We start from the raw sequence: 23,576 nt of genomic DNA on the forward strand, positions 1-23,576 counted from the left end.
TAGAGGAGAAACAATAATGTACAGTATGTGGAAAATAATGTGTTTTTTTAACCTTAAACCGCATAAACACATTTAATTCTGTCTGTGCTGTCTGTCTTTGTCGGAGATTGTACGTCAACCCATGTGTTCTCTGTGCTCCTGTCTGCCCCGTGTATTCCCTTGGATTTCTCGAATTAAAGACTATTGTGAGTTTATTCCTTGTCTCCTCGTTCCTTGCTCCTCGCCTTAGGTGAATGTGACAGAATCTCCGATCAGAACAGTTTAAATTGCGTGTTTCCCCTCTGTTTTGTTTCTCGTTATTCTCTCAGTGTTTTTGTTTCCGTTGTGTGCCCCAATGGACCCCCTCCTTTGCCCTAAATTCATCCTCCTCCTGCTGGAGCAGGGGGAGAAATCGCTCAAGGGTCATACCAGACTGTTTCTGGCCATTGCCCATCTAACCACCTACCCGGATGACGCGCTCTGCGCGTTCTATGACACCAGCCTCAACATCACGTGCAGAGCTCCGTCATCCGAAGATGGCCCTCAAGCGGAATTCGCTGCCTTTGTGAAGTGGACACTGGCGAGAAATGGATCTCTGTTCCCAGCCGGTTCCCAGGAGTATATCGCCAGTGCCACTCCCAACCCAGAGCCCAGTCCACCATCTCCCAGATGCGCGGAGCGCATGCCCGAGCCCACCGCTGACGGAGAGCCGGAGCCTGCCGCTGATGACATCAGTCAAGGTGTGTGAGCCGGCAACAACGCCTGCTACGAGGGAGAAAGCCACGGACGGTGTGAGCGCGGAGAGGAGCTCCGCCTCCTGCACCGCGGGTGAGGGTGAGCTGAGTATGGCGCGGCATATGTGCAAAGACGAAAAGGAGAGGGCTCCTGTCCCCGAATCCACTTCAGTGCGCCCTCCAGTGCCTGCTCCTAGAAAGCACCCTCCAGTGCCTCCAGTGCCTGCACCCTAAAGTGTCCGCTCCTCCAGAGAGTAATCCTATTCCGGTGATCAGCCTAGAGGGGGCTCCTGATCCAAAGTTTAACCCTGAATGCCCGGAGGCTCACGAATGCACGCCCTCCCACCCTCTCCTGTCTCCTCCTCTGCTGTCGTCTAGCAGCCCCTCTGCTCGCCCTCAGCCCACCATCTATGCGGTGCAAGCTCCACGGGACTGCAATCCTCCAGTGTCGCCGTGGCTGGAGTTTCCCTTGACTCCGCCTCCAGCCTCTAAGCCCCGGACTCCACCTCATCCCATGGACTCCACCATGGCTCCTAGCTCCCTCCTCTCCGCCGTGGCCCGGCAGTCCACAAGCTCCGCCAGGCTCCCTCGTCCCTCTGGCTCCGCCTTGGTCTGGCGTCGACCATCCTGCGCCTCGGGACTCCACTCATCTGGCTTCGCCTTGTCCCTCCATCTCCGTCGGGCTCCTTCATCCCCTTGGCTCCTCCTCAGTCCTCGGTCGCTCCGGCTCCACCGCGGCCTCCCGGATCCACATCTTTGCGTCGGTTGCCGGCACTGTCTGCTCCGCCAAGGACCTCCGGATCCTCCCCGTCGCCCTGGCTCATCGGCTCTCCGTTTCCACCTCGGGCTCTTCCACCACCTACTCTGCCACCGTTGGTCGGTCTCCTGGAGTCGGCGGCCATTCCTCCTCCGTGGCTCCACCGTGGGTCGACATTATGGCTGTGGCCTGGGTCCTGCAGGGCTCCTCCTGCTCCAAGCCCCTCCTGTCTCCTCCCTGGCTCCTCCCTCCATCGTCTCCCCCATGGATACTGTCTGCCCGCTCCCCCTAGTAATGCCACTCCACTGGACTGGTTTTGCTGTGTTTTCCCTACCCACGTGTTCCGTGTCCCTTTTAATTAGTCATTCCATGCACCTGTGTTCCCCTGAGTGCCCTGTGTTTATTAGCCCCAGTCTGTGCTGTCTGTCTTTGTTGGAGATTGTACGTCAACCCATGTGTTCTCTGTGCTCCTGTCTGCCCCGTGTATTCCCTTGGATTTCTCGAATTAAAGACTATTGTGAGTTTACTTACGCCTTGTCTCCTCGTTCCTCGCTCCTCGCCTTAGGTGAACGTGACACTACCAGGGATTTTGACATTTTGCGAGCCCTGTAGAGCATTGCTATGCTGTTGCTATGGTGTTCTGGGTGGTTTTTAAAGCGTTGCTATGCAGTTGCTAGGGGATTCTGACAGGTTTTTAGAGTGTTGCTATGCAGTTGCTAGGCCGTACTGGGGGTTTTTAGAGCATCACTATGCAGTTGCTAGGGTGTTTTTTAAAGTGTTGCTATGCAGTTGCTAGGGTGTTCTGGGGTGGTTTTTAGAGCGTTGCTATGCAGTTGCTAGGGGATTCTGACAGGTTTCTAGAGAGTTGCTAAGCAGTTGCTAGGCCGTACTGGGTGTTTTTAGAGTGTCGCTATCCAGTTGTTAGGGTGTTCTTTAGAGTGTTGCTATGCAGTTGCTACGGTGTTCTGGGGTGGTTTTTAGGGCGTTGCTATGCAGTTGCTAGGGGATTCTGACAGGTTTTTAGAGAGTTGCTAAGCAGTTGCTAGGCCGTACTGGGTGTATTTAGAGCATCGTCATGCAGTTGCTAGGGTGTTCTTAAGAGTGTTGCTATGCAGTTGCTAGGGTGTTCTAAGAGGTTTTCAAAGTGTTGCTATGCAGTAGCTAGGCCGTACTAGGTGTTTTTTAGAGCATCGCCATGCAGTTGCTAGGGTGTTCTTTAGAGTGTTGCTATGCAGTTGCTAGGGTGTTCTAAGAGGTTTTTTGAGGGTTGTTACGCAGTTGCTGGGGTGTTATGGGAGGTTTGCGTGCCTGTTCCTGCTGAAGCTGCTGTCTGCCTCCATTACCATCAGCAAATAGAGCAGAACCTAAAAAATCCTCCAAGGAAACTCTCACACAGTTTAGCTTGGCTCAGCCCGGTATCTTCAGAACAAAGATATCAGTGATTGGGTAACAGGCGTCTGAGGGTCAGCCGGCCCAATTAACCTCACTGGCAGCTCTTAAGCGGCAGGTCAGGCCTGATTCAGGACAGTTAAACGCTCATTATATTGGGCTGAAAGAGCTCAGAGTTCAGCTCATCAGAGGATTCCAGCTTATTCAAGACCTCAGCGCCAATGTGTCCAAAAACACTTTCTACTGATCCGCTGAAACTGACATCATAACACACAATCAGCAAATGCAATCTGAGCTGTTAATGAAACCGTGTCTAATGTCTAATAAAGCCTCCATTTCTTTAAATGCATTCCTCTGGTTTATGATTGTAGGTGCTACAGAAGGTTTTTAAAGCGATGCTATGCTAGAGCTTGAGCATTGTTAGAGCATTGTGGGAGGTTTCATAGCATGTTGCTATGCAGTTGCTAAGGCTTTCTGGGCGGTTTTTAAAGTGTTGCTATGCAGTTGCTAGGGTGCTTTACTGTTTCACACCAAAAGAGTCCTGGCACCTCTAAATTTGAGATCTCCTGGTTTTTAGACCGTTGCTAAGTAGTTGCTAGGGGGTTCTGGAAGGTTTTTAGATCATTGTAATGCTTCCTACAGTGCACGCCTGTGGGATCTTTCACTGGTTTTATGGTCCAGAAGATGAGAACAGTGAATTTAATTACTTAGTAAAGTAACTATGCAGCTCTCCTTAACAAGACACATGAATTTAGGACTCGTCCACAACTAAACTAAAGTATCCAGATAGAAATTTGTTGACCATTCTCAATGGTAAAGTACCCAAGCAACATCGCTCGGCAACATCGCTCAAAAAGTTGCCCCGTGTATCATTAGCCTAATACTAGAGGTTAGAAAGTTAGAGGATTAACCTGAAGTAGTAACTAACTGTAAAGGTGATGGTTGACTCACATAAATCATAAAATAAATTTGCAGAGTATTGCAGCACCTAAAATAAATGGCAATCAGGACTGTAATGTGTCCCAGGTATCGCAATAATCTGGTAATGACCTCCCATCCACTGCAGTGACATAAATATGGGAATCTCTGCAATGTTTTGAGTTTCTGATGCAACGCGCATGTCGTTGTGCATTACCTGCGAGGGATGGAGGTAAGGTTCAGGTGATGCCAGGCTGGTTTGCACCGACAGACTCTTTTCTAGCAGCGTCTGAGGAAATGCCAGTCTGTCCAGGGTGGCGCGCTTCCAGTGGCTTTCCTGTAGCGCAAGAGCCTCGTCTTCGCTGAACGCCCGCACCACCGGACCAGGCAGCGGCAGGGGTGTCGCCCCGTCGCTTTCATACCCGTCTTTCGCTCCCTGGTCGGAAGACACACCCCCTCGCTGATGTAACATCTGCTGAGCCTCCCATGCCAACCGGGCTTGGGTGATCATGGCCCCGAGACCGGACCCCATGCCATCGCCCTCTCCTCCCGGCAAAGACGGCTTCCGGTTCTTACGTTTCCGATTGCCACCGTTGAGATCGTGACTGTGCTGTAGCGTAAAGGAGCCGCCGTAAGAAAATCCGGCTGACAGGCTATTTGAACTGGTCGTCCCGTAGCTCAGCAGACGCTCGGTTGTCCTAAACCGAGGGGAGGAGCCAGACTGCTCGACATAAACTAGCTGCTTTACATATTCCCGCCCAGCGGCGCTATACTCCCGCCCACCGGAGCTGTACTCCCTCATGCCTGAGCTATAATCCCGCCCACTGGAGCTGCAGTCCTGCCCCGCAGAGCTGTAGTCCCGCCCACTCGAGCTATAGTCTCGATCGCCCTGATTGGGCGTCTTCTCGGGCGTAGAGCTCCGCTGTCTCGTCAACACCAGTTGACCGTAAGGAGACGGGCTTTGCTTGGGAGAGTGGTAAAGACCTGGTTTTCGCGCCGGAGACCTGTCGGAGCCAAAAAAGGCCTGGTCGCAGTGCATGTCAGTGGGCGGTTCCTCATAAATAGGTGGGGACTGGTATTCCGAGGGTGGTTCCTCATACAAAGGAGGCTCGTAAGCATAGCGGGGAGACGATGGCTGGGAATCGCCCGAGCAGTGCCGCTGAGTGCCGCCCAAGTCCGCTCTCTTCAGAAATGGAGACTGCGACGATGGGCGGTCGGGCAAAGAAAGAGGTGTGGCTTCGGGGTCGGAAGGAGTGTTGCTGGACGGGCATCTGGAGCGTGGGGAAGAACTGGAGTATCCGTTTCCCTGCGTCAGAAAACTGGGTTCTCGATCCGACACTTTGATGAGCATACGCTCTCTGGTGCCAGTGCCCCATCTGAACCTAAACGAAAGAAAATAAAAACAAATTTTAGTAAAAAGAAAATAGTAACAAATGTTAAAATCAATAATTTTAATAAGAAATAGATAAAAATATTTTTTTACTATTTATTAAAGGAGTAATACAATGAAAAGTAAAATAAAAAGATTCAATAAATGAACATATGAAGAGTTTGGTTCCAAAATGCTATAAATCCATTTGGATTAATTTGAGTAAAAATGTTTTTTCTTTACCAAGAAAGTGGCAAGATGAAAACCACTAATTTCTGTTTCAAACTTTCACATAACATCTTTAGGTTAAAATAACATTAAAAACTCAAATCCAGATTTTGATTTTCAAAGATTTATTATAAAACTGATTATTTTCCCCCCAAAATGCAATAAATCCATTGAATCAATATAAAAGTTATTTTTCATATTGAAACTGTTGAAAATACACAACAAAGTAAGTTGATCCACATATGACAGCCTCTGAACTTGGTCAATACTAATCTTGTTAATAGCTTATGTTTCTTACCCACCGCAGAAACCACCACAGGTTCATCAATGTCGTCAAAATTATAAATTTTTTTAGGGATGCATGATAAATCGCATGAGATTGTCATGCGCATCTCGCCAGTAAAGCCGGTTCTGTGATTAGTAGTAAATCTCCGTCACATGCTTTCAACTGGAGCGGCATTTAATACACAGAGCCGTAATTCACTGACAAGCTACGCAATATCGCGTTCATAATCTAAGGCGATTTATCTGCGTTTATGAACGCGATATTGCGTAGCTTGCCAGTTACTGTTTACAATGCGTGGAATGGTGCGCTGTGATTGGTTGTTACTGTTTACAATGCGTGGAATGGTGCGCTGTGATTGGTTGTTACTGTTTACAATGCGTGGAATGGTGCGCTGTGATTGGTTGAACGGATGTATCGCATTCTGCAGAGAAGGGAAACTGGCGTTTGTCGCCGGTTTGGAAAGAAAGGGAGAAAACATGACAGAATAACACGGCGGATATCGCATTTTGAGTCAAATTAAAAATGGACTTTTCAATACCGACCAGAAACAATACTGATTTTGGTGGGAACTCTTTTTTTTTTTTTTATGGCGTTTATCGCGTTTTGGAACCAAACTCTTCATATATAAACATTTATATTTGTAATTTTTTGTTGTTTCATTTTATTTAGTTTTTCTATTTTAACTTTGTGATATTCATGTTTCATTCCTCTTTAATAAATAGTTAAGACTGTAAATAAGAATAATAAATCAGATTTTCTTTACTGTTTATTAAACGGACATATCATTAAAAGTAAAACAAAACAAAATAAAAATACAAACATTTATTTTTTAATAAAAAGATATTATCTTATTTTATTTTACTATTTACAATAAATCTCCTTGAATATGCAGTAGTAAATAAATGTTATCAATGAGGGGAAAAAATTACTTTTTCCATGAGGATAAAATAAGAGATTTAATAAGAGGGAGTGATGATATCAGTTGAAAAATAGTAAGAGTAGAGTACTTTGATGAAAATGTTGGGTTTGTTCAAATCACTAACACTAACTATAGCAATAATAAAAGTGATGCTCGACTTCAAATCGAGCACCATTAAAAATCTCAGTCCTTCAAGCCTTTCTAGGGCAATTTTGAAAGATCTAAATCTAAGAGTTCTGTGAGTTTAAAGAGCACAGAAAAGGCCTTTAAGCATCAAGAAAAGAAGTGTGTAAAATCAATTCAGCACTTGGCCACCACGGCCCTCTGAAGGCTCCCCATGACCAGACTGGATTACACAGCCAAGAGTGTGTGTGTGTGTGTGTGTGTGTGTGTTCACTTCTTTAGTAGCCGGATTAAAACTCTGAACACAAGAAACTTATCTCTCACTCAGTCTCTCTCTCGAGCAAGAGACCCACCACAAAGTGAGCAGTGTTTTCCTCTGGATATTAATTATTCATGGATATCCGACCTTCAAATCAATTTACACATTCTATGCTTCTTTCATTCCCTCTGCCTCCTCCTCCACCTCTGTCACACAAAATCATTTCACGACCCTCCCTTCCTCGTCTCCGCACTCCTCATGGGATAAAACTATTTAAGTGTGACACTGTTGGAATATTAAATCTAAAAAACAGCTTGAAGTGCTATGCCTGTTTTCTTCAATCATACATTTTATTCCATTCATTTTTTAATGCACACGCAAAATCGTACATATCTCTCACTATTAAGCATCAAGCCATTCGTCATCAACCGTGCAAATGTCTTCGGACTGCCCATTTTTCTCAGGTTTCCGGAAAGATTTCAGCAATTAAAAGCAAAATCACACTGAGTTTGTGGCTTTTATGGAGGCATAATGCATCGATAATAACCTCAGAGCTTATGGTAGGTCTGTCTGGAAAGGTTATACTGTTATTGCTAAAAAAAAAACGAATTCTCTAGGGACAAAAAAAATAAAAAATTCTTACACACTATAATTCTATTTATGCTATTTTTGCAGTATACAAGATGTATTCTATGTACAGTATGTTGATTTTCTGTATGCATGGAATAGAGTGCAACAGTCTGAAAATTGCATTGAATGCAAAAAAAATAAAAATTCTTAATCAGTATTTTTGTCTTATTTTCCAGTACAAATATATAAATATTCTTAAATCAAGACTTAGACATAAGGCTTAAGATATTACATCTTATTTTCCGAAAAATGTATCAAAATTAAATGAGTTTTTGCTTAAAACAAGAAAAAGTATCCGTCAACGAGGCAAGAAAAATAAACTTAATTCAAAAGAAAAAAAAGAGAAAAAACCCCATTAGCAGATAGTTATTCATGTTTTAAGCAAAAACTCAATTTTGGTAAATTTGTTCAGAAAACAAAACAAGTAATTTTGCTTCTAAAATAAACATATCTTGATTTAAGAATAATTAGACAAAAATGATAAATTATTATAAATTATAAATTTTTTTTGTGTGCAAAAAAACAAAAATATATATGTTTTTTTTAGTGTACATACTATATACTGCAAAAATAGCATGAATAATATTGTAGTGTGCACATATATTATTGAAGTCTCAACAGGAAGCTATTTATTTCTGGTCCAGTCGAGCTCTTCAAAACCACTTACAGCGATAATCTAATGAAACAACTAAAAACAAGAGCTGTCCGTCTTAAAGAGCGTCTGAAGAACGGCTGTAAGGAGGAAGCTGGCTCAGACGGTCAAACTAAATGAAATCTGACTTCCTCCGGTGTCGTCTGGGTCTCAGAGTGAAATCAAAAGGGATTCTGGGATGTTTTCCGTGTCAGTTCCTCCAGGGCTCGAGTGCGAGCATTTCACTAGCGTTTAAGACAAAAAATAGATGTGTGCGAACTGTAAAATGTATTTAGGAGCATGTCTGCAAATAAAAAAGGCTCAGTGAGTCCTTAAAAAGTCTTAGATATCATAAATGCTATAACAAATGTCTTATCAATTGAAGAGGTCTTGAATTTAGGGATGGAAAAAGAGGAATTGTGATACTGCCTGATGTGATTATTATACTTCAAAAAGCGATGATCTCATTAAATAAAAGCTATTAATTAATACCTCACATTTTAAGCTAATAGATCCAGCAACAGCAAAGCATAGACATTTCAAAATAAGAGTCCCAGTGTATTTCGGGCTTGTTTACAGTTAAAAGACCTGCATTTTGGAAGATTTTCCCGCTCTGGTTATTATTGGTATTTTGGTTAAACTTTATATATGGGTACAGTATATTATGGGTGCCATCAAAATGAGAGACGATTGAGAAAAACATCACAATAATCCACAAATAATCCACAACACTCCAGTCCATCAGTTAACATCTTGAGAAGACAAAAGCTGAAACAAATCCAGCATTAAGAGATTTTAACATTGAACCATCGCTTCTGGTCAAAATCCGAGTCCATAATCCATAAAAAAGCTTCCTCCAGTGAAAAAGTGTATCTCCTGTTGTCTCTCACATCAAAATCCAGCCACATATTTGTTTAGAGCTGTTTAAACGGTGCTTGATCTGTGCAGATTTCTCTCCTGATTCTGACCAGACCACTTTTTCACTGGAGGAAGCTTTATTATGGATTATGAACTCGTATTTTTTCAAAAAATTTCTTAATTTTTTTCCTTTGTTTCAGTTTTTGTCTTCTCCAGATGTGAACTGATGGACTGGAGTGCTGTGGATTACTTGTGAGATGTTTTTATCAGCTGTTCCACTGCAGAGCATCCATTGGTGAGCAAGTGATGCAACGCTACATTTCTCCAAATTCACCCTAATCTTTGATGGCCTGAGGATGAGCACATTTTCAGCTAATGTTCATTCTTGGGTGAAGTGTTCCTTTAAGATCTGGGATGTGCTCACCTGTCTCCCTCCTCGGCGGTGGACGTCTTCTCCTCCTGCTCCTGCGAGGATGTGGTGCTGACGGCGCTGCGGGCGGGGCTGCTGTCGGCGGAGGCACTGGTCGCAGTGGGCGGAGTCGTGTTGGTGTTCTGCTTGAGGGTCTGTAGTTTGGCGAGGGGGATGATGTCACAGCTGTGTGGGCGGTGCCAGACCGTGCACTGGGTAGAAGCGTTGTAGTAGTAGAATCGGGACGTTTTGGAGTCGAAAAGCTCCCACCACTGGTCCTGTCCGCTGCGCTTGATCTGCACGCCCGCCGGGGCGTCCCAAACACACTCGCCCGTCAGCAGGTTGGCGTACATGCGCTCCCGGGTGCGCGGCTCGATGATTTCCACCCATTCCAACCTAAACACACATGAAAATGCACTTTACACTCAGTCATGAATGAATGGATCACACAAAACCTGTCAAAAACAAAAGAGTTCATTTGCAAAAACCGATAACTCAATTGGTTTTTTTTTTTCAGAAATCACGTTTTTTTTTTATTGCGCATTCCAAGTAATATCAATCAACTATAAACAACTTAACTTAAACAAACACAGGCAATTTACTAAATTAAAGTTCATTGAAAATATGTTTTTTTTTACATATTAAAAGTGTTTTATAGCAAGAGCATATAACTCCAACAGTCGTTTTTTGGCAAACCGATAACTCCACATTTCATGTTTTAGAGTTTTAAAAAACACTGGTTTAATCTTTGTAATCTCCTCGTATGATAACGTAGATGCCTGACAAACGTTGTTGTTGTGATCATAAACTGTATGGATGTGATTACACAGAGCTTTTCCCTCATCAGTGTAACGAGCTGCTTTTGCAAGCTTCCGTGAAAACGTTTCAGCTTTTATTTTCCTTTTTCGCCCTGAAGCAGATATCACAGGTTCATCAAGTTTGTTGAAATGATCCTCGATCACTTTTAGTCAGCTTTGACGAAACTCTTCTCAGCTAGCACGCCTTTTCAAAGTGAAAGTAGCCTTGTCACCTGACCTGAATACAGCGCGCTGATTCGCTAAAATGGACTTATCGGCTTCTGTTCAAAAACAACAAGGGCGCTTGTCGGCTTCTGCTGTAAAACGTGAACTCGCGATGCCTTGAAAGTGGACAAAACACCGGCTTTTCTGTCAAAACGTGTTTAGGGTTCAGATTGTGCTATATGTGGAGAATAATGCAGGCAATCAGCTCTTTTTTTTTTAAAGTGGCATTTATCGGTTTTTGCAAATTAACTCTTCAAATATATAGACAATTTTTTGCTTAGAGAAAATGAAGTCTACTTTTCAAACAGTAATATTTTAAGAACTATGGCATAATTATGACTTGAATTATGACATTGTTACTGTAATGCAAAAGAAAATAAAGACAAATTTTTTTCTAAATAATATATATCTATATATATATATAATTTTCTCATTACTATGTTTATATATATCTGTAATGGGAAAATATAAGATATATTCAAATGCATTTAAATAATGTATATTATAATATTATATTTATATAATATTATATAAATTATTTTATGATTATATTTTATAATATAATATTATAATAATGATAATCTAATGAAAATAATTAATTTTTCTTTTTTTCTTTTTCAAAGAAAATGAAGCTTACTTTTTGAACTATTTTTAGAACTATGACCTTATTTTTATGGAAATTAAACTATTCTTTCTTTGAAATTCTTGCTACTTGAAACATATTACAGTATTAAGAGCACGCCTTTTCAAAGTGAAAGTAGCCTTGTCACCTGACCTGAATACAGCGCGCTGATTCGCTAAAATGGACTTATCGGCTTCTGTTCAAAAACAACAAGGGCGCTTGTCGGCTTCTGCTGTAAAACGTGAACTCGCGATGCCTTGAAAGTGGACAAAACACCGGCTTTTCTGTCAAAACGTGTTTAGGGTTCAGATTGTGCTATATGTGGAGAATAATGCAGGCAATCAGCTCTTTTTTTTTTAAAGTGGCATTTATCGGTTTTTGCAAATTAACTCTTCAAATATATAGACAATTTTTTGCTTAGAGAAAATGAAGTCTACTTTTCAAACAGTAATATTTTAAGAACTATGGCATAATTATGACTTGAATTATGACATTGTTACTGTAATGCAAAAGAAAATAAAGACAAATTTTTTTCTAAATAATATATATCTATATATATATATAATTTTCTCATTACTATGTTTATATATATCTGTAATGGGAAAATATAAGATATATTCAAATGCATTTAAATAATGTATATTATAATATTATATTTATATAATATTATATAAATTATTTTATGATTATATTTTATAATATAATATTATAATAATGATAATCTAATGAAAATAATTAATTTTTCTTTTTTTCTTTTTCAAAGAAAATGAAGCTTACTTTTTGAACTATTTTTAGAACTATGACCTTATTTTTATGGAAATTAAACTATTCTTTCTTTGAAATTCTTGCTACTTGAAACATATTACAGTATTAAGAGACAATCTAATGAAAATTAAACACATTTTTCCCTAAAAAATTCTGTAAAAATACACTAAAATAAAAGATAAAAAGTATTTAATATATAAATATATAACCATAAACACATTTTCTCTTAAATTCCATAAATAAATAAAAAATGATTTTTTTATTTAAAAAAAAAAACATACCATTTTAATGTCAATAAAATAATGCCACAATCCATTATACTTTTATGGTTCTTTATGCAAAAATAAAAATATTTCTGCAAAATAAAAACATATTGTTCAGGTTTTGGGGAAAAATATGACCGACATGTTTTTATGAGATGCACTTATATATGGAAAGAGAAAGATACAGTCATATCTGGAGTCATCATGATTTCTCATATGAGTCACGTATTGCTGTGTGTGTGTGTGTGTGTGTGTGTGTGTGTGTGTGTGTTACATTTTTAATAATTTATAATCATGAATAAAAATCTTATGAAGCCTAAATATAAAAGCTAAAAAGATTTTAATATTTTCCAAAGAAAATCTTAGTGGTGTTGATGAACAAGACACAAGATTTGAGAAAACATCCATATCTGAAGCACAAACGCTGCAGAATTTGGCAAAAACTGCTCATTCTAAATAATGCAAAAGGTCTACACATTCAAAAACTGAAACAAAGACATTTCGCCGCTGTGTGTTTATCTGTGTTCAGATGTTATTTTCATTGTATATGCACATTACATGTGTGTGATAATCAGCTCTGTTAATCCTATAGTAAATTTCCTCTGATCTCATAATCAAATCTAATCTGCTCTAATCCAGGATAACCTGATCGCTCAAATCCTGCTGAAAGCATTTTTGGGAAGCTGGTCAGAGGGGATGCTGGGTAATTTGATCCGTCTGTATCTTCCATCTGAATGTGCTGAAGCATATGATCGGATTGCACTCCTCAGGATTTCAATATGTTCAACTAATGGATCTTCATAAACGTGTTATTCAGGAGGTGTATTCATAAGAGAAGTGCTCGAGACTCAGTTTTATGGAGATCACGGTTACAATGCAATACTAGAGCACTGCTCACTGCCTAGTGTGTACTGTATAGTGCCTGCTATTAAAAAAATCATTTAAAGCCATTAGTTCAGTGAATGGTGAGTAGTCATCATCCTAGTTTTTGAAAGAAATGTATACTTTTATTCAGCAAGGATGCATTAAATTGATCAAAAGAGACCAGAATAGACATTTATAATGTTAAAAAGATTTCTATTTCAAATAAACGCTGTTCTTTTGAACTTTCTATTCACCTGTGAATCCTGAAAAATAAAATGTATCACAGTTTCCACAGAAATATTGGGCAGCACAACTGTTTTCAACATTGATAATAATCAGAAATGTTTCTTGAGCAGCAATTCAGCATATTAGAATGATTTCTGAAGGATCATGTGACACTGAAGACTGGAAAATTCAGCTATGATCACAGAAATAAATTACAGTTTAACATTCAAATAGACAACAGTTATTTTAAATTGCAATAATATTTCACAATTTTGATCAAATAAATGCAGCCTCTGTGAGCAGAAGAGACTTCTTTCTTTAAAACATTAAAAATCTTACATACTCCAAACATTTGTAGTAGTATAAATATTGCTATTTTGCATCTATTTATTTATTTAAATGTACTTTTAATTTTGCAACATTTGACAGTCTGATCAAATAATCAAGACAGCAGGATTATTATAGTTAACTAAAACTAAAATCATTTTAAAAATATTTTGTTACTAGTAATAAAATAAATCTTAAGTGAAATTAAAGAAAATATAAAAAAATGAATTCAGTTTACTCCGTTTATTCAGTCAACTTGATGTACTAAAATGACTAACATTTAAATAAAACTAATAAAAACTTTAAATGCAATTCCTGCTATTTTTCTGGGGGAAAAAAAATCTCAAAATTAAGTGAGTTTATGCTTAAAACAAGAACAATTATCTGGCAACAAAGAAAACATTTTTTTAAAAATATTTTTCTGACCCCACTGACAGATATTTGTTTGTGTTTTAAGCATAAACTCATTTTGATACATTTTTCAGAAAACAAGTCTTCAAATCTTAAAGGGTTAGTTCACCCAAAAATGTAAATTAGCCTGTGTTTTACTCTCCCTCGAGGCATCCTAGGTGTATATGACTTTCTTCTTTCAGACGAATCCGATCGGATTTATATTAAAAAGTATCCTGGCTCTTTCAAAGCGTTATCATTGCAGTGGGTGGGTGTTTCTGTTTAACAGTCCAAAACACGTCAAATAAAGCGCATGCATTCCTTAATAAAACGTGCTTCACATGGCTCCGGGCCGTGAATAAAGGCCTCCTGTAGCGAATCCATGCATGTTTGTAAGAAAAATACCCTTATTTCAAACGTAATAAACACTTTTCTCTCACTTCATCTAACTGTGGTACGTGGAAACCGTTCCAGCGGATGACGTAGGACGTGATTAGTGACTAGAGAGAATGAAACAAAACGCGGATCACGAATTACAAGCACAAACCGAGGATTTGTAAAGAAGAATGTCGGAGGCAGTGTTGGGGAAAGTTACTTTTAAAAGTAATGCATTACAATATTGCATTACTCCATAAAAAAGTAACTAATTACGTTATGCGTTACGTTACTTTTGCATTACTTTTTAAATCTGGACAGGGCTTGCGTGTTTGTTTTTAAAATAAAAAAAGTTATATTTTTGCAAATATAAAAGCCTTCTCACACCAAAAGTGAAATGAATAAACCTCAGGCTGAAGGAAAAGTACATTTACGTCCGTACAGTAGAATGCAGAAGAAGACATTTCAACACACTTCAGCAATAAAAAAAGACACAAATGTGTGTCTAGAGTAATTTGTGCTTATTAGTACGCTTGAACTGGATCATCGAAGCTCAGAAGCAAAGACATTGGTTAATAGAATGGGATTAAATACATAAAGCATATTTGTGTTGTTTAACATTTAATTATTGCAGGGTTGCGTCATATTCTGAGTTTAATTTTTTTAATTCATTTTGAGGAATACTGAATCTGTGTTTTTTAGTTTTTTGTGAGTGAGATGAATTAATGCATATTCATATTTATTTTAGAACTACAGTAACATCTGATTTCTCTCAACATGGGGACAGGAGAGCTGCCAGTCAATAAATTGGGGGAAAAAAGTAACTTGCATTACTTATTTGAAAAAGTAACTCAGATATTCTCTTGTAAATTAAAAAGTAATGCGTTACTTTACTAGTTACTTGAAAAAAGTAATCTGATTACATAACTCGCGTTACTCGTAATGCGTTACCCCCAACACTGGTCGGAGGATTTTGATATAAGCCAAGAGGAGACTGGTTTTCTTTTGCTAAAGTAAGGAAACTTTGCTTCCTTTTCTCCTGTAAACAAACTCGCGACACTAGCATATCTCAGAGGCGCTCGCGCGCGCACGCGACGCATACGTCCTGCATCATCCGCTGGAACGCTTCCGCATTCAACAGTCAGCAGAAGTGAGAGAAAAGTGTTTATTACGTTTGAAATATGGATATTTTTCTTACAAACATGCATGGATTCGCTACAGGAGGCCTTTATTCACGCCCCGGAGCCATGTGAGGCACGTTTTATTATGGATGCATGCGCTTTATTTGACGCGTTTTGAACTGTTAAACAGAAACACCCACCCACTGCAATGATAACGCTTGGAAGAGCCAGGATAATTTTTAATATAACTACGATTGGATTTGTCTGAAAGAAGAAAGTCATATACACCTAGGATGCCTCAAGGGTGAGTAAAACACAGGCTAATTTTCATTTTTGGATGAACTAACCCTTTAAGTCTTTCGGCTTCTCTTGATTGTTAGATATCTGTACTGGAAAACAATACAAAAATACTGAGTAAGAAATTCATTTTTTTGCACTGCAGTCTGATGTCAGGAGTTTATTGAATGGTAACGTTAGGAGTCGAGCAGATGCACTGCTATTGATTGACAGGCTTTCTGCTGCAGTGCTGTTAACAGCCGCCATCTGCAGCAATTACTGTCCGTGCTTTACAAAGACGCCCTTTACAAGGTGCCACTAATCATGCGGCTGGATTTAAAGCTGTCGCTTAAAGCGTTCACCGCCGACCGCAGAACCGCAGCAGGTGAAATCACAGAGACACTAAATATAACACAACACCTACTATAACAGTGACAGAAAATGCAAATGAAAGAGCGATTATTCAAATCAGATCGAGCACGCTTACATAAAAAGAGCACAGAAATTCTGCTTTGCATCCTCAAAAATGACTCCAGCTGGATGTATTCCTGAGACGGAAGGTCAAAGGTCACACGGTGACCATCACTACAATCCTCTTGTCAGTCTATTAACCTCTCCAGCTCGTTTCAATCCATTCTTCTGTCTACGACCTGCCCTTTACCTCTCTCACCGAGTCTATATATAGAGATCTTCATCTGTCCTTCATCTCTACAGATAAACGAGAGCACAGGGATTTAATGTGATGAATGACAATGGGATTCAGCTGATAACACACGGATTTAGAAAGGGATTGTTCAGCTGTTAATTTACTTATCCTCAGACCACCCGAGACGCAGGTGACTTTCTTCTGGAGTAGAACAGTAAAGAAGTTTTTAGCTAAAACCTTGGTCCTTGGTGATTCATGAAATTGAAGTCAACAGCTACCGGCTCTTTGAGAGTCAAAAAAGCACATACAGACTAGACAAAATCAATACCCGAGGTTCCTGATGATATATTAAGATCTTGTGAAGTGAAGTCTGTGCAAGAAACGGAACATTATTTACAACATTATTACCTGTAATCCAGAGCCTCAGACAAACAGTCTAGAGTGATGTCCGGTTCACAAACGAATCATTCTTTTGAACCGATTCTTTTTAGTGAGCTAGTTGAACAAGTTCACCTAATCGGTCTGAATCATCTGAATCAGTTCGCGGCTCGAGCAGTGCAGATCTACAAGTTACTCAATCAAAACTCACTTTCAGACGCCTGACAGTCACTCCGACTGGAAATTAATTTTTAATTCCAACTTTGCAAGGACAGTCTGGCACTTCTGACTCACAGACTGTAAGTACGTTTTCATATTTAAAGAATTTGCCACTGATGATTCAAACGTGAGTTTTGAGCAGTGTAGAGTAGCGCTTGTTGTTTGTCATTTCTCTGATCACAAATGCAGACATGGTTTTATGTTAACGTGGCGAGATGAATAAATACTGATTATAAAGACAGTATAAGTCATTATAATCAGTAATTATGTCCCCACTGGATGCAACAAATGCCTAGTTTATAATGGGTTTTATTGGTTTCTTGTCGTCGTGCCGGGACACGGCATCACAGTATGGTGAGGGGCGTAACATTTCCGTCACGCGCTTTAAGTATTCGGCCAATCACAACGCACTGGATAGCTGGCCAATCACAGCACACCTTGCTTTTCAGACCGATGAGCTTTGTAAAAATCGACGCGTTTCAGAAAGGCGGGGCATAGAGGAGAAACAATAATGTACAGTATGTGGGAAATAATGTGTTTTTTGAATCTTAAATCGCATTAACACATTTCATTACACTAAATACACCAAATAATGTTATTTTTGACATCGTCATATGACCCCTTTAACATTAATAATGAATATTTGCTACCGAAGTTATTAATCTTTGTTAAAAATACAACTGTTAGTTCATTAAGTTGCAACTTTTGATTTTAACGTGTTATTAAATATTGAAATTACCTAAGATTAAAGAATATTTAGAAGAATTTTTCATTGGCAGTTTATGTTAACTAATGTTAATTAATAGACCCTTAATGTAAAGTGGGACCAAACAATAAAGAATCAAAACATTTTCAAACAAGGGCATGTTGTAGTCCAGATTAAAATGTAAAAAAAAGTTTGAAAATAAATAGCCTATTAAGTCTAAATATGTAAGTATTTGGCGCTGTGATGAACACCAGGAATACAAAAATCTGAATGGCTGTTTAAACCATTTAAATACGTTTCAGAAATAGCACAGCTGCTTTGTTTACAGGGTTTTCAGGGTAACGGCTGCATTTCTGCTGTGCAGCGCTATCTGCTGTCAGAAAGTGAATGTGCTTTCATCCAGAGCGTCTCTCACGCGCTCCGCCATGCGCTTCTCATCCGTGCTTGTTTACATCAGAGTGCGCACACGCAGCATACAGCGGTGTTGTGCATTGTGACCAGTTGATGGGAAAAGTATTCTTAAAATGCATTCAAAAAATCGGAATAATTTGTAATAAATAATTATTTTATAAATAATTGTTTTGAAGTGCCCACGATCGCGCATATTCATTACCATCTAAAATGAACTGTATGAAAGAACCAGATCGGAATCAAAGTGAATCGGATTGAAAAAGAATCGTATTTCCCCGTTTGACTGAGGCTCTGGATTACAGGTAATAATGTTGTAAATAATGTTCATAAGACCCCAATATATTGTCAGGAGCCACAGGTATTCATTTTGTGTTACCTGATATGTGCTTTATTAACTCTCAAAGTGACAGTAGCCATTGACCTGCATTTTATGAATCACCAACGACCACGGTTTCAGCTAAAAGTCCTCTTTAATGTTCTACTAAAGAAAAAAAAGTAATCACGGATGGCCTGAGGGTGAGGAAATGCACAGCAAATTTTCATTTCTGGGTGAACTATCCCTTTAAAAGAGGGTAAATCGCACTGACTTGAGAACCGTAAATCATGACTTAAAAGCCTTGGAGCTCATGGTGAACCTTGAGAGGTTTATACAGCATTGCAAAAAAATCAATTTCTCTGTGGGGACAATGAATGGGATTTTACCTCTGCAACCCGTCTGTGGCTCTCAACGGCCCCTTTAAAGGCAACGACAGAAAGAACAGGCAGGATTCAGAGAAAAGCAAACAATGAAGATGACGAGAGGAAACAGAGAGAGAGAGAGACGATCTTCAGACCCATAATTCTTCATGTTCTGCACTAACACGTGCCACCTTGGCAGCAAACCTCATTTTAAAGACTGCACCCTGATATTAATGGTGTTCCCTCAGGCTTCGCTACAGCTCATTCTCACACATATGGATCTGAACTGACCGCTCACACGAAGTAGTAAACACTCGTGCTGCGGACCACTTCATAATGACAAGCACGTTTCAGCGCTGAAGCCATCTGGAGGGTTTTGGGTTTGTGTTGATGGAGGCGTTAAGCCAGAGATCAGAGGAAGAGACGGATGAGTCCATCACAGCCGCTGCCGTAAAAGTCAATTAGCAGAACGGACACTGACATCTCATTTCAAACAGAATTAATGGAGCAATCGCTGTCCCAAACTCACGCTGAAATCTAACGTGAAGGAAAATCTAATTATCGATCGGGATCATAGAGAGTCCAGTGAGGTCAGAGAAGAACTCAAGGAGAGCAGAGCTTCAGAGAAAAACAGCTGAAACAGATGACTAAATATGACCAAAACTCTTAAATAATCTGAAAAAAATTAAGAAAATGGTTCAGACGCTGATAAACCTTCTGAAAATGACACATTAAATATTAAAATAAATATATAACAAATAAAATAAATATATATAAAATTTTATATATTTCAAAAGTTATATATATATATATAAACAGTTCAATTTCCGATATTTTTTTATAATGTAGTATTTTATGTGCTTATTAATAAATCAATTAATGAAATTAAAATGTGCAAAATAATACAATTATATATATATTTATTTGCTAAAAGAGATAACTCCATTGTTTATTTTATTGTTTAGTTATCATGTTTGTATCGTGTTAGTTAGCTGTATTTTTTCAGTTACTTTTACTTAATCAAAATAACCCAACTGCAGTTTGATTGAGATTAATTGGAATGCACAGTGTATATTTCCAAAAAATTTGCATTTAAAAATATATAAATATTTTAGGGCCAAACTGAGAAATCCGAGTCTCTCTCAGCTCTTCTCCACAGACATAATCTGACACCTGGAGCCACTGATCATCATTCATCCTAATAAAACTCCCTCTGATTCCTCCATCCGCTCCTCTGGATCTCTCAGATTCATCAGATATGTGTCGCAGCAGCAGCTCTACATTCATCCTGACCTTCACACACACTGAGAAACCTGGAGTCTTGATCTGTGTGTGAACAGACTGAATCTGAATTATACTGCACCTACAACACAAGCGTTCTGGGTAAAACAAGAGTGGTTTATTGTTAATATACTGCCATGGATACTGTACAAGCAGTCGACAGGATCATCAGGACTCAAACAAAGCATCTGAAGTCAGTCTGAATGAGTTTATTTTCCAATAATGAGCCAAGTAGATAATAATATGCCTAAATATATATTTAGTCAGAATGAATCCAAATGATTCAAAAACAGAAGTGCATTGGAAGTGCAATCAGTAGATTCTTAAATAATGAGCGAAATATAAGTCTATCACTACTTTCAGAATATTAGAAAGATAAATAAAAGTGAACTAGTCACAGAAAGGCAGACTAATTGGTCAGTATTTTAAAGGTGACATATCATGAAAATCTGTCTTTTGTGCTATAATCAGGTCCCCGGTGCATCTACCAACCAAGGAAACGTGAAAAAGATTAACCCAGTAACTTTGTTTAGGCAAGCCTTTTTCTGCAAGCGTCTGAAAAAGCGAGCGTGTCTGATTTCGCTCCTTTGGTGATGTTGCAAAGGGATCTCATTATAATATTACCGCCCCTTAATCTGTAAATTTCCACTCACGGCACCATGATTTCACAAGCGACAACGGTGTACTTGTTCTAATGGCATGATGAAAGTTTGAGCAAAACATGCTAACGGTTCTGACTTTGTCTGCACAGACGAGCATAGAACACGGTTTAGATCTAAAATAAACATGTGATTTATTTCCCAGCTGTTTACCTTCACAGACATAACCCACTGTTTTTGTAACTCGTGTGTTTTTAATGTAAACTTGTGTGTGAATGAGAACTTAGTTTAGTACTCGCATGCTGTGACAGCCGCTTTCTGTGCGTGTGCTTCAGATGTGTGCACTCAGAAAACCGTATATCTGAAGTTTAAACTCATATGGCGTGAGTTGAACCTCACAGAGAAAATAGGCCAAACAGAGCTTGTGGCGTAAGACACTGATGACAAAGAGATTACAAAATACGATTGAAACTATTTAATAATTTAAAAAAGATAGAGACAAGAAAAAAGGTGCTAAACCTTCTGTAAATGTTATTCAGTCACCTCAGATTAAATATTAGGTGGGACTAAATATTACACTGACAAAAACTGGTGTAGGATTTACTTTGAAACAATTTTCACGAACTTCACAAAGTAAATTTCACGAACAGGTAATTACAAATAATTACAAATAAATGGAAAGTAACAGCGAATTAAGTGTGAAGTTTTAAGTTTTAATTCTCTTTGCATCATTGGATTAAGTCATTTTCTGTCGTAATATCTTTTGTGAATTTTTATGATCTTTTATGAAGAGTGCAAATAAATCTCAGCAAATTGTGATCATTTCATTTGTGATCATTAAAGTGGATCACAAATACAGATAGGCCTAAATTACAAATGTCTGAAAATTATATTTATTATTTATTTTATTTTTATATCTAAGTGAAAGGGTGAAATTGAAGTGATATATATATATATATATATATATATATATATATATATATATATATATATATATATATATATACGTGTGTGTGTATGTGTGAGTGTGAGTGTGTTTAAAGTTAATCAGTAATCCCACAGGAGCAGATGCGGCAAGAAATAATTAATACACACATTTCCAGAAAGTTATGTTACAGTATTCGAACAAGCCGGCATCCATTGGGCTGTGCTTCAAATCTCAGCGGACACATTGTTTAGGAGCGTAAAAGCAAAGTCATGAGAGAATCAGCTGCAGATGAATTGAATTTGCTGATGTCAGTGTCAACAGCAGGAAGTGGGTGCTAAAACGCTTCCTAAAGAGCTAATATTATCCAGTGGTTTCAGAGGAGCGAGTAACATTACATCTGTGTGTGATTAGGAAGGCTTTGTGATTTTGTTCAAATCATTAACACAAAGTATGAGCAAAAGAGGCTGACTTAGCAAAATGTCAGTCAGACAGACAGTAATTTGCAATAATGTAGACCTCAGTAAAATAATTTTCTTCATTTAAAATAGCTGCATGATTTTGGGGAAAATTTTTCTAGTAAAAATTATGATTGCGATAAAAAAAAATCCAGATTGCTTGTTTACTTATATTACTTTTGTAATATTTCACTTTAAAATAAAAATTTGAGCATTTAAGAAAAATTCTTCTTATTAATATTATTACTTAAAAAATTTATATAAAATTACTAAATAAAAACAAAATAAACATTACTTTTGTAATATTAACTTTAAAATAAAAATGTGAGTTTTTAAGAAAAAACTTATTATTATTATTATTATTAATACATAATATAAAAATCACTGAATAAAAAAGAAGAAATATTGCTCTTGTAAAATTCACTGTAAAATTTGTATCTATGAAAAATAATATTTTTATCACTAAATTAAAATGTTAATTAAAAAATGTGTATTTAAGAAAATATAACAATAATAATAATAATAGCATTTTACATTACAACTGTAAAATTACAGTAGATTAATTTCTTCATTTTCAAACATTAAACTTCTCTTTTGTTGATAAATGCTTCTCATTGCAAGTTTGTGAAGATGGTTGGCGCATGTTGCTTTACCAAATTCACGATAAAGTGACTCAAACTCGCAGCACTTGCAGTTTGTGCAGCATTTACTGTGAACCGAGACGCTGAAAACATCGAATCATGAGCTGCTCGCTTGCAAATGAACACAGTGACGCGCTTCACTCTGAAACACTCAGAGCATGTATTATTCAATTAAATCACAGCCTTTGTGATTTGACATCACACTAAGCCATATCATGATTTTGCTTTTATTACAATTAATCATGCGGCCCTAGTGTAACTGCATAACGCTGCTGGACACAAAGGCATATGGCAAAACATCCACACAGCAGATAACGCAGAGTTAAACACTCATCTGCTGGACCGAGACAAATGTTTGCATTGTCTGACTGCAAACGTGCCATTTGAGGCTCCTGCTTTGAGCATCTGTCCGAAAAATACAACTGTCCAAATACGCATTTCGATCATATTTGGAGTGTCAATGTTGCTAAGAATATGAAATATTCGCACACATGCACACAGTTGTTGTCTGATTGTTTACAGGACTCTTGGATTTCTCTCTTGTCTGTTCTGAATTAACTTTAAAGGCCACAAGCCATTTCTGGCATACGTGACATTTGGCGAAGATTCATTAGCTGTACAGCTGTTTCGGACATCTAGACTCCACATCTACAGTGTGTTCACAGAACATGCAGCGTGCAGGTTATCAGGGAATGATGATGTGATAATTACTGTTAGTAGTATCCGACATGAATGAATAAATATTCAAATGACTTGCGCTATGCCAGTGTAATTAAACTGATGAGCAGCACTTACATGATTTGACAAATCATTCATGTCTGAAGCACGAGTTACACACTGACATTTAATACATTTACATGTCTGTCTGTCTGTCTGTCTGTCTGTCTGTCTGTCT

The 23,576-nt window shown here is 38.5% G+C and overlaps 1 protein-coding gene across 1 annotated transcript in view; it reads right to left on the bottom strand.

Moving 5' to 3' along the window:
- Nucleotides 1-2,877: 2,877 nt before the first annotated feature.
- The window catches only part of LOC107567021 (rho GTPase-activating protein 39-like), a 27,747-nt gene continuing 7,048 nt past the window's right edge, over nt 2,878-23,576 (bottom strand). The window contains exons 2-4 of the mRNA XM_016252602.1: nt 9,505-9,885; nt 3,995-5,159; nt 2,878-2,889 (exon numbers count right to left, since the gene is read on the bottom strand). Of these exons, the coding sequence (XP_016108088.1) occupies nt 2,878-2,889; nt 3,995-5,159; nt 9,505-9,885 (1,558 nt within the window). The remainder of the gene's footprint in view (nt 2,890-3,994; nt 5,160-9,504; nt 9,886-23,576) is intronic.

The sequence above is a fragment of the Sinocyclocheilus grahami genome, unplaced genomic scaffold, assembly GCF_001515645.1.
Source record: "Sinocyclocheilus grahami isolate Dianchi unplaced genomic scaffold, SAMN03320097.WGS_v1.1 scaffold1122.1, whole genome shotgun sequence".
Lineage (NCBI taxonomy): Eukaryota > Metazoa > Chordata > Actinopteri > Cypriniformes > Cyprinidae > Sinocyclocheilus > Sinocyclocheilus grahami.